General features: G+C 35.1%; 1 protein-coding gene across 1 annotated transcript in view; it reads right to left on the bottom strand.

Annotated features, from left to right (window-relative positions):
• PTPRQ (protein tyrosine phosphatase receptor type Q) overlaps window positions 1–12,326 on the bottom strand; it is a 316,015-nt gene that overhangs the window by 88,795 nt on the left and 214,894 nt on the right. The window contains exons 29-32 of the mRNA XM_074221062.1: window positions 10,686–10,752; window positions 9,543–9,701; window positions 8,923–9,145; window positions 2,287–2,360 (exon numbers count right to left, since the gene is read on the bottom strand). Coding sequence (XP_074077163.1) covers window positions 2,287–2,360; window positions 8,923–9,145; window positions 9,543–9,701; window positions 10,686–10,752 — 523 coding nt within the window. The remainder of the gene's footprint in view (window positions 1–2,286; window positions 2,361–8,922; window positions 9,146–9,542; window positions 9,702–10,685; window positions 10,753–12,326) is intronic.

Genomic DNA, 12,326 nt, shown 5'->3' with positions numbered 1-12,326 from the left:
AGGAGCAAAACATTCAGAAGGAAGGAGAATCATTGACACTCAGAACTGGAGAGTGTGGAAGGACTTCAGTGGTCTTTCAGTCCAAACCAGATACCAAAAGCACCCCTCTATAATCTACCCAACAAGTCATCATCAGCCAGAGTCTGCTTGAAGACTTCCCAGTGGGGAAAATCCATTCCACTTTTAGATAGCTCTAATTGTTAGCAATTTGTCTCCTACTCTCCCTAACTTCGCTGAGTTTCATTTTCCTCAATGAATGATGCATAGATTAACTACTTCACAAGGTTGCTATTTCATGACAAGGCATGAAAACTATTTTTGTAAACCTAAAAGTACTGTATAAAGACCAACTAGTATTATTTAAATTTATTGTATTGTTTAATGAGCTAAAATGTAACCCCTCAGGCCCAGAATCATCTGTCTGTCTGCCCCTCCCTCTTTAAAATCAGTAAATCCTGGGGATCAGAGGGTTCAAAACAAAGTCTCGCCACTTTTTCTCTGACATTCTCTCCCCTGTCTCTCATTTAATTTAGAAAAATCATATATGATTTAAAAAGTTTAAATCAGGTATAAGACCACAATTCTAAAATTGAAAGGATCATCAGAATTCATCCAGTTCAATCTTTTCATCTGTCTTTGGTCACACAATTTCTCTTGCCTGAGGCTCATTTGTTTTTGCACTCTGATAGTTTTAGATTAATAAAATTCACTTAAAAGGGTAACAAAGGTATTTTTTTTTATCAATTTATCAAAATCAGTCATTAAAATATATTTTAAAAGAAACTTCATAGATCCTTGATTAAGAAGCCATGCTTTAATTGGAGATTTATTCATCAATATCAAGCTAGAAGGACCTTAGAAATCACCTAAACCCATCATTTTATAGACCAAGACCTGGAGCCCAGAGAGGTTAAGCAATTTGTCAGAAGTAACATCAGTGGTAAAGAACAGAGACAGATCTGTACTCAGATTTGCATTAAATCCCATATTCTTTCTACTAGACTATGTTGTCTACCTCACCCCAAGCTCCAAGTGCTGTCATAGAACATGGCACAGGTACCATGACCTGTGAGATGGAGACAACTTTTCTATAATTGTATATGACGACTGAGTACATTCCACATTTTTAAAATCCCCTTACACTGACAATGAATAAAGATCACAAAGGTGCCACAGGCACCTCAGAAAAATACTTCTTAGAATCGATCAGTGACCAGAACTTAAAAAGGAGAAAGGATAAGGACTTTGCTTGAAAAGGTGATAATTCCTCTTTGATAGGCATAAATATTTTTACTAACAATTTGTATCCCAGCATTATGGAATCATTTGATTGGGCCACACTATAATCATGTTCTACCTTCTAAAAGATGATGATAACTCAAATTTCAATCCAAAATATGCAGTTTTGGTCCAAAGATTTTTTTAAAAATTTTAGCGTGGGGATCTTAAGCAATAAAAATGGTGTGTTCAAAATAATATATTGGAAATAGGGACTGGATATATAGTTTCATTGGTATGTGGAGCTCCTGAGTAAGATAACTCCATTCCAATGCAAGTCTCTGAAACTTTTAGCTTCCTAGCTTCCATTGAGTGTGTTAAGTGACGTGTGCTGAATCAACAGCCATAATATGTCAAAGGCAAGACTTGAACCCAAATCTCCTAAACACTTTTAACTAAAATGCATCTTCCTATGCTTTGGAAAATAATTTAAATGGAAAATGTTTGTCAGTCTAACCTTATTTTTTTTTTACTGATACCTTAATGAATTTTATCACCAGGCTTGCTACAAATGAATTTTTGAAATCTTCATTACGTCTGAGCAATTTTTTTTTCCTCAAAGGGATAGTAAAATTAGAACAAAATATGGCATAGTACATCTCTGAGTCAGTGATGATTTATTGTGGAAATAATTTCATACTTTCAAACTTATGCAGAAGTTGACTAATCGGTTGACTAATAAATATTCTCTTCAATCATATTTAACTCTTTAACATTTTAATATTTCAACTTTGATTATTTTCTAAGACTATAAATCAACTAAAGTTGCAAATTCAGTATTCAAAAGACACATCCAACTTCTTTTTCATTTCCAAGATACTTCAAAGTAAAAATATGGAGGTGAGGGAATTGTTTTAGTTCACTAGTTAATTTATGCCATAAATTAAAGCCGGTAGAAGTCGACATGTCACAATTAAATTTTGAATATTCTAGTAAGTGGATATGTGTTTAACTTTTAAAATTAAATTACATTATTAAGCTTGTCTTTAGAATTTTAAACTTTCTTACCTAATGTCTTTACTGGGTCAGAATAATCAGAATCAGTAAATTGTCCCATAATATTTGTGGCTCTAAACTTAAATCTGCAAGAAGGAAGGAAATTAAATGTGAACATTTCACATCATGTAGATATTATAATAAATACATATACTCATTTAATAATAAAAATGAACACTACATTTTTTATTTGCAAGGGAATGAGTTTACAACCTTTAATTTAAAAAATTAGTATGACAATTATGTACCATCAATACCTGTAATGGGAGATACCCATCATGCCAAATGAACCCTAGAATTTATGGGTAAGTTTTTCAAATGAGGCAAAAGTTAGGAAATTCAAGCTAAATCAGAGAACTTAAATAAATAAGGTTTTTTCCCATGCCACTCCAAATCCCTCCCCAATACATTCAATCTGCTCTGTAACTATGAAGGACAAGTATCTGACATTCAGGAGACCTCTGTTCTAATCCTCATCCCATCACTAGATTTCTTGGGATTAAAAATGGAATGGATGGAGGCTAGGTGGCACAGTGGATAGAGTACTGGCCCTGGAGTCAGGAGTACCTGAGTTCAAATCCAGCCTCAGACACTTAATAATTACCTAGCTGTGTGGCCTTAGGCAAGCCACTTAACCCTATTGTCTTGCAAAAAATCCCAAACAAACCTAAAAATGGAATGGAACTAAACATTCTGTTCCAGGCACTGTCCAACCATAAATTCAGAAGTCTGATGATAAACCATGCTTCTTTTACTTTTGTCAGTCAGGTGGTAGACTAGAAGTGTAATATGGGTCATGCTAGAATGAGAATAGGCCATTTATCTGTGGGCTGTAACCTTTTCAATCTAGGTCAATGTACAGATTTGTTTTACTTCAGTATGTTTATCTGTTGCAAGAGAGAACTTTTATTTTGGGAGAGGAAAGGGGAGTTGAAGGGAGAAGCAAGTGGGTAGGGATAGGTATATACAAAAAGAACTGAAAGAAGAGGAAGAAAGAAAAAGGAAGGGAGGAAGGGATGAAAGAAGGAAGGAAGAGAAAGGAATGAAAAGAAAGAAAACAAAAGAGAAAAAAGATTTAAATGAAAACAGAAGACATCAGAGAAAAATTCGGAAAGAAACATAAATGAGGGGAATGGTTTTGTTCTTATCCTACTAAATTTAATATAAATTGCAAAAAAAGCCCCCAAAATAAGAGTGTACAAGAGTTCATGGTTTCATGTCCCATCTTTTTTTCTGATCTTTGTATATTGAAATGTTCATGCTTGTGAAGTTGACAAAATGAACAATACAGGAAATGAGAAGGGATCCTTGACATCATATAAGTTGACTTGTTATATGAAGAATTATATTATAGAGGAAAGAGAGGGTCAGTGACTTGCTTTGAATCACTTTCTGCCTACAGATAAACATTTCACTTTGGTGGACTTCTATTTCCCAAACAATAAAATGAAGAGGTTGCACTTAGGGACCTCTAAGTTCCCTAGAACGTTCTAAGATTGTAGGTATTCTGGGTTCACTGAGTTCCAGAGATTTTTCTTAGCATGGAATATACAATAAAATCAATGAATCTGGTTTACCTATTTGCAGTTGTATTATGCTATTTTATTTTGTAACATATCAAGGGAAGGAAACAATTATTAAAAAATGTAAAGAATGACAACTGAAGACCAGTATGGAAGAAAAGAATGATATTGAGAATCATGAGAATCTATGTAAAATTGTCTTATTTTAAAATATCAGGCAAAGTGGGTAGTTTGAAAATGGAAAACTGATTCATACTGGTAAACTAGATAATTATGAAACTGATAGAACAAACATCTTATACTTTTCTCTATCATTTTGACGTCTTCATAGATTTAGTTTATTGTTAATTTAAGCAATCTTTAAAAAACTTTTTTGTTTAAATAAATAAATAATGATTAACAGGTTGGTTGTAATATGGAATGACAATTTTAGAGGGCTTTGACTTTTGTCTCACCATCGAATATCAGTATCTATTGGAAGACAGCAAGTCTCTGCCCCACTTAAATACAATTCACGTGAAAATCAATATATAATCCTCATGATATTATTGATTTTATTCTAGAAGGAAGGATGAACATGGGGGGAAAATTTGAAACTAAACTGTTAATTTCCAGTGTATTATTACTCTCTTCTACATATGGTGTTTGATGTGTTCTTTTAAATTACTTTGTCAAGTTTTGTAATAGGAAAGTGGAGAAAATTGAGATAATGATTTAAAATATTAAGAATCTTTAAATCACTAGTATTATTTAGAATGGCAAGGGAATTTATCAACAATTCCATCAAATCTCATAGATGAAGAAACTGAGAAGTGGAGGGGAAGTTACTTGCCCAAGGTTACTTAAAATAAGATCATAAATGAATAACTTAATATCTATGGGACTCAATTTCTTTATCCATAAAGGAAGCGATTGTATTTAATTACCTCTGACTCTTTCCAAGATTTCAGATTCTAGGGATCTAGGCTGCTGAATTATCTGTTTCTTTTATATAAAGTCAACACATTTGGTTCCTACATATAGGTTTTTTGGGTCTTTCTCTACTCTTTTATGATGTGACATCTAAAGAAGTAAATTAAAAATAATTATCAAGTGACTGAGGCCAAAGTAGTTTTTTGAATTCTTGAATTATCTGGACATCTCCAGATCTCCAATTTTCTATTACTGACTTTTCCATGTATAAAACAGTCTCAGAATCCCCTTATCTTAAATTGTTTTACATTATGGAGAATATATGGGAAATACGGTGGAAAGACTACCACTTTCCAAGTCAGAGGACCTGAATTCAAATCTCACCTGGTGTTTAATAATTTGTATGACCTTGGGCAAATTGTTAATGTTCCTGGGCCTCATTTTCTTTATTTGTAGAATAAGGGAGTTGAACTACAATGGCCTCTGAGTTTCAGTTCTATGGATCTATTTAGTTCAAATTTAGAAATGAAAGCACAAAGGTGCAAAAAAAGAATAAGATTATTATTGATGGTTGTGCTCTGCCTTATCTAGTCCAAAATAAAACCCTACTATTCCTTGCATGGAGGGGAGTCTGAGTTCTCAAGGTTAAAAGAGAAAAACATTGACAGGTCCTAAGAAATTGGAAAGGCTCTGAGTATGGACTGATATCTATATCTATATCTGGCATTTTAAGGATTAGTCAGAGATTCTTATCACCGGAAGGTTGACCTCTGGGGGATAATTTTTTGGGGCTATTGTAATCCATAGACACTGTTTACTAAGGTGTGGAGAAATTGGGATTTTCAATGGAGGAGGGGTTGCTCAAATCAATGAAATCATCTTTTGAAACATTGAAACTGAAGAAGGGTCTATTGATACCCAAAGAAATTCACTGAAAATCAACAACAAAAAGTTATTTTATTAAAGTATCAACAAATATTATAAGAGACCTTCTAGATGCCAGGCATATTAACTTGTGGAGATGCAAAAATAAATAAATAAATAAATAAAAACATCCTTGCCTTTAGCGTCCTTACATCCTAATGAGAGAGACAACATGTAGAAAATAGACACATGAGACATATACGGAGTAGATGGAAGTTAATTTGAGAAGGGTTGACATTAGAAGCTGGGGTGTGTTTTGGAGACCAGATAAACCCACTGGCTTGGTAACTGGTTTAGGATCAGTCACTCCACTTTGTGTCAGCTGCTCTTCTTGGTGTTAACTCCATGGAACAAGATACCTCTTCCAGTATCAGCTCATAACTTTTTTTTTAATTTTTGCAAGGCAATGGGGTTAAGTGGCTTGCCCAAGGCCACACAGCTAGGTCATTATTAAGTGTCTGAGGTCGAATTTGAACTCAGATGCTCCTGACTCCAGGGCCGGTGCTATATCCACTGCGCCACCTAGCCGCCCCTCAGCTCATTACTCACCACTGTGTTGCCAACCCAAACCTCGATTGCCACTATTACCCTTAGCTACCTCTCTTCTCTAGAAGAGTAATCTAGAGGGTAGAACACCAAATTTCACTCAGTGCATTTATTGAGAGTTGGAACTTAGATGTATTGGCTCATTTTCAGTTCATTTCATTCCCCACCTTCTCCTTTGCCTGGTTTTAATTCAATAGAGCACTAGGTACCCTCTGATGTTTATCCTGCTCCTCCTTCCTGCCTCTTTTGTGTGTTGTCTTCCTAACTACTGGATTGTAAGCTCCTTGAGGACAAGGATTATTCTTGTATTATTAGCATTTAATACAAAGTGAACCCTTAATAAATGTTGTTTGGATTGGATTAGATTCATTTTTAAAATAACCTTAGGCTAACATTTTGTCTATATAATTCCAAATATCAAATTATTCTAAAACATAGATATTAAAGGATAGATGATTTAACTGGGGCAATTACCTCCTTTATGAATATTGCAGGCTATAATCCTTCTACAATTTATTAAATGGTGTTAGTGACTTGAATTGGTCAAAAATCTTATCCCCTGTGATCAACCTAGTGACATATCACAAAATAGTGACATATCAATTGTCAAGATGTTTGATGGTCCATAGCCCATAGGCTAAGCACAAGGGATATGTTATCCTACCTTGTTGTGTTCAGTCATCTTCATTTAAATCTAACTGTGATGCCTTTTGAGGTTTTCTTGGCAAAGACATGTAGAATGGTTTGTATTTTCCTTCTCCAGCTCATTGTACAATTGAGGAAACTGAAGCAAAGGGGGTTAAATGATTTGCCCAGGGTCACACAGTTCCCAAATGTCTGTGGCTGGATTTGAACTCATGAATATGAGTCTTTGTAACTCCAGGACTAGTTCTCTATCCTCTATGGTATTATTTAGATGTATCCTCTGTTCCCAAGGGGTAAAAAAATAGGGTTGTATGCTATTATAACACACATAGCCCATCCTCTAGGCAGCACATCAGAGAGCAATGGCCATATTGTCCAGGTTAGTAAGTCCTAGATTTGGAATCAGAGACTTAGATGCACAATCTTGACTTTGTTACTTATGATTTTGTGAACTTGATTACTAAGGTCCCTTCCAGCTTGATGGTATAAACAAGAATATCTGACCCGGAGTTCAATCCCGAGTTCAAATCTTACCTGAGATAAATATAGTCTATGACAGTTAACTAGTATTTATTAATCATTTATTGTGTGAATGCTAAGCACTTAAATATAAGGAAAGGTAGAAACAATCCTTTCTCTCAAGGAATTTAAAAGGAGGGAAAACAATTTGTAAACAACTTTGTACCCATAAAACATGCATAGGATAAACTGGAAAGCATCTCAGACAGAAGGCATCAGTAGCATTAAAGGAGATCAGGAAAGGCTTCTTGCAGAAGGTTGGGATTTTGTTAAGAATGAGGGAAGCTTTGGGAGATAAGCAGTGGTTATGAAGAAAGAGTATTACAGGAGAGTGACAGCCAATGACTATTCTCAGGGTTAATAGATGGATTGTTGTATGGAAGGAAAATTAAAGAGGTGGGGGTCATTGGATCGCAAAGTAAATGAAGGACAATATGCAACAATGGGAAAGTCTCTGAAATTCAGCCTCCATTTCCCCATTTATGCAAAAGAGATAATAATGGCATCTACCTCACCAGGTTGTTGTGAGGTTCACATGTAATAGTATTTGTAAAGGGATTTACAAACCTAAAAATACAATATAAATGCTACTATTATTAAATCATTTATGATTCCCCAAATGAACTAAATTGAGTCCCTGATTATGTCAATTTGTAAAAAAAGATCAGTGCAATAGGTTACTAAAAACTTAGATTCTCCTACAAGGAGTCTAGAACAAAGAATATAAAGCACCACAAAGTACAAATTAGGAGGTTTTTTTAATGAAATATTAATTCCCACGCTTCTCACTGTCATAAAAGTCCATGTATTTTTAAAATAATATTCTCCTGCTGATTCTCTATGGCTGTGAATCATGGAACACCAAGATCTGTGAAGAATGAAAATCCCAAGTGGTATAAAGGGCAATCCAAACCGCATGTTGAGTTCACGGAGGTTGTAGTATATTACCCATGAATGGTGCAAGAGAAATGGCATCAGTGACTAATTATGACACAGAAAGATGAACTGGTGAGATGGTCACACATTGGAAATGGCAGGCAACAGATGGACAATGTCATTGCTGCCTTGATACCTGTAAGAGATCTAAAGAGAGGGTCTCTAATTCACTGGATGACTCCACTAAGGGAAAATTCATGGAAAGGGAGAGGTATTAATTACACAGGACAGGGAGTAGAGATGTTATGATCTGCCCCTATAATGATCTCCCTTCTCTTCATTTTTTTTGGAATCCCAAGCTCCCTTCAAAGCTCAGCTCAATTATCAGCTTCTACCTAGGACCTTTCCTGATTCTCTCCACATTTTATTAGTGTTTCCCCTCAAATTACCTAATGTTTACTTTGGATATATTTTGTATAGGTACCTTTTCCTCCATGAAGTTCCTTAAAGTTAGGGGATGCCTTTTTTTGACCTTTTTGTCATTTCTGTCTTTGTACCCTCAGTGACCAGAATAGTTTGGGGCAAATAGTAGGTGCTTAATAAATGTCAATTGATTAAAATTGTATTGATTATTTAAGAGCCCACAGCAATGAGTCTCACATCTCCTCCAAGCACGTAAAGAATGATGATAAATTGTACTTACACATATTGCTTTCTTGGTTTCAAGGGGCCATTGCAAATTTTGTCTTCATTGCCCGGTATCATACATGTATTATCAGCACCTATGACATACACATCATCATGACTGTTAAGCTGTAACTTTCCATCCGTGCAGGGTGGGTTGGGAAATCCTTCATTTGCAAAATATGGCCTTGGCTTCTTGTAGTATGCATCATACCACTTTGTAATATTTACATCATGCTGAGCTAATTTCAGAGAATGGAAGGAGAGGCATAGATAATGATTCTGATCAGTATACAAATATATTTTCAAATAGATGATAATTTAGGGAATCGTAAGAATATTGATTCTATCATGTTAAAAGGGTAACAATTTCCTTATGCCAAAAAGTATATTTAAAACCTCATTTTTCCCCATGGCAATGATATTCAGTTTGTAACAGTCATACATTTTAGACATAAATATGAGGACTGCTAGCATTTGATGGTAGTTTTAAAAACCCATAAAATCAAGTTATGGCATGACATCTGAATCACCCTTCTGCTAGAGAGGTATCTTCTTGGGCTAAATGCACTTTACTCAGCAATTCAGACTCAATGGCATGCAATGCGTATTAGTTGGTTACAGATACAGTTGTGGTACCTCCTGCTTCTGAAACCAGTACTTGAACATTTTTGATGGGCCCATGATCATCATTATAATAGCATATTGGCATTCTTATTGTAATGGTTTTTGAAGTAACAAGCACAGTTCCAGTGGTGTCATAGATGGGAATCGGCTTATTTTTAGGTCTTGCTGGTGCTGAAATAAAAGAAAAATATCTTTAAATCTGATATTTTTGTTCATGAAAAATACTGGAAAGATAACTTACATTAATATAGTTCTGCATGTTTAGGAAGCATTATGTAAACATTATCATCTTTGATCATACAAAGATAACTTAAGGTAGAAATATATCAATATATTCATTTATAGAGATGGAACCTGATTATCCAATCTATGGAAATATATATTTGAATATTTCCATTTGTTGAGATGGAAACTGATTCCTAGGAATGTGATCATATTAGGGCAATATCATCCCCCCAATTCTAAAAACCTAGCAGATATATTGATTATTGTGTGTTTTGTTCAAGGACTATCCTGAAATCTGTTTGGAAATATGAGATAAAATCCAAGTTCTTACTCAATACTCAAATCATTTAATTTTTCTTGGCCTCAGTTTCCTCAACTGTAAGAGAAAGGGCTTAGCCTAGGTGACCTCTGACATTCTTTAGCTCTAAATCTTTGATTCCAATGTGAAGCAGTGTGGAGTTGGCCTTAGAGACAGTAGGATTTAGTTTCAAGACCTGCCCTAACACTGCTTGTGTGACCCTAGGCAAGGAACCCAAGCAACTTAACACTCTACATCCTTAGGATCCTGTATCTCCAATAGATACAAGACAAATGGGGCAAGGAAAATATCAGCTCATTTTTGGGTGGGGGGATGTCTGGTAGTTATCACAGGGAACAGAGTCTGAGTTGTGAAACTGAGGAAGGCAAAGACATTTGTCTGGACTTTTGAAATCCCTTTCAGTGAGAATCTCATGATTTCTTTCTGTCTTGGGCAATTCCCGGGATTTATGTAAGTAAGATAAAGTCAGGTTGGAATCTGTGTAGGAGGGCTTTCTCCATGTTTAATAAATTATAGGTCCTTTCCTAAATGGAGTGACATGTTTAAGTCCTCAAGGAAAGGCAGATTTGAGTTGTTCTTTTGAAAGGCAAGGTGGCCCTTTCTGTACTTACCCTTAATATCCATCGTAATTCTCATCTGAGCTTTTGGTCCTGCACCAGCTCCATTGACAGCATACACCTGAAATGAGGAGATGATGCCTGAATATTTTCAAACATTTGTTATCCTGAAGCTTTCCTCATCTTCACTTCTACTTTATTCAGCATATTCCTCCATTTAATGGTATAGGCAGATATGATCTGATTAAGGAAGGATATAAACAGCACAATAGCCACCAAGACTGGCATTTGATGAGGAGTTCCTTGGTACAGATTCTCAAGATCAAAGTATTAATCTATCTTCTGACCAGAAACTGATACTGAATATTAAAGATATAAAGTACATGCTTTTAAAGTACACTCCAATGACAACATCAATGGGCCTATGGGTAGATTTTAGGGTGTCAATGAATTTGCATGGGAAAAACAATCATTTTCACTAAATTCAAACAGAAACTAGGCATTTCTTTTAATTATGAATTAAAAAATATTTGAGGAGACCCAAAGGCTTCACCAGATTGCCAAAGGGGTCCATGACACACACACAAAAGATAAGAACCCTGGAGACAGAGTTTAATCAAATACTAAAAATGGTACGATTAATTTAGTCAATGGCACCAAAATCCCTTTCCTTCCACTCTTTCCATATGCTTTCTTTATCGCCTTAAACATCTGGTTCAGCCTCTCTGTAGCTAAGTAACTCCATGGTTTTCTTTAAATCCATATTCAAGATCTTCTTTTCTCTCTCTGCTCTGTGATGAAACTCTATTCCTCTAGGCTCCTAGTTTTCCTGTATTAAATCATTCCCCTGAAAGTTACCCTTTATACCCTTCTTCACCCCTGCCCTAAGAGATCTACTGACATAACCTGTATAATGTAGCATATACACATAAAACATTTCTGCTTGTATGCAGAGTGTGTGATCAAATGTGAATTCTTTCTATTAACTTTGCATTTAAGGAGCTACACATGCAAAAGATATTTTATCCTGCCTTTTCTCTGCTTTGAAAAGCAAATCTTAGCTTTGAAAGTTATTTTCTTTAAAGTTGACAAACAAAATTTAGCATTACAAAAAAAAAAGTAGGGAAATGTTTTAGACTTGCCCTTTGAGCTGTTCACAGGGAATGCAAATAATATATTGCAGTGAGATCATGCTTATGAAATTTGATATAAGTTGGCATAAAAAAAGCATTTCAGAGCAGGAAGACCACCACTCTTAAGAAAAATGAGCAACTAAAATGATAAGTATGGGAAATATTCTTCAATGAGATGATTCAAACAAGTTGCAAGACCAGAACAAAAAAAAAATCAATGTGGAAACTGTCATAATATTTTTTGTTTTATAATATAAAATTCAAACGAACTCAAAAATGAAAAAGCAAACATATTTAAGAATTTTGCAATGAAATCAATTGGTCAACAGTACTTGGGGATTGCTCACAGTGATCGCAAGAAGGAGTGGAATTAGAGGAAGTAGTTATGACTACTTAGTTTCACTCCATAGTCTAAAGCCAGAGTATTACTTCATGATATAACATTATACTCCATATAAATAAATAGGAGAGAAGAAGCATGCCATAGTTGACAGAAAACTTGTTTTGGAGTGAAGGAAGCCCATTGTCTTACATTCTGGCCGTGTGACCCTGGGCAAGTCTT

The sequence above is a fragment of the Macrotis lagotis genome, chromosome 2 (assembly GCF_037893015.1).
Source record: "Macrotis lagotis isolate mMagLag1 chromosome 2, bilby.v1.9.chrom.fasta, whole genome shotgun sequence".
Classification (NCBI taxonomy): domain Eukaryota; kingdom Metazoa; phylum Chordata; class Mammalia; order Peramelemorphia; family Peramelidae; genus Macrotis; species Macrotis lagotis.
The sequence above is the reverse complement of the archived record's forward strand: the minus strand, read 5'-3'. Positions and strand labels throughout refer to the sequence as shown.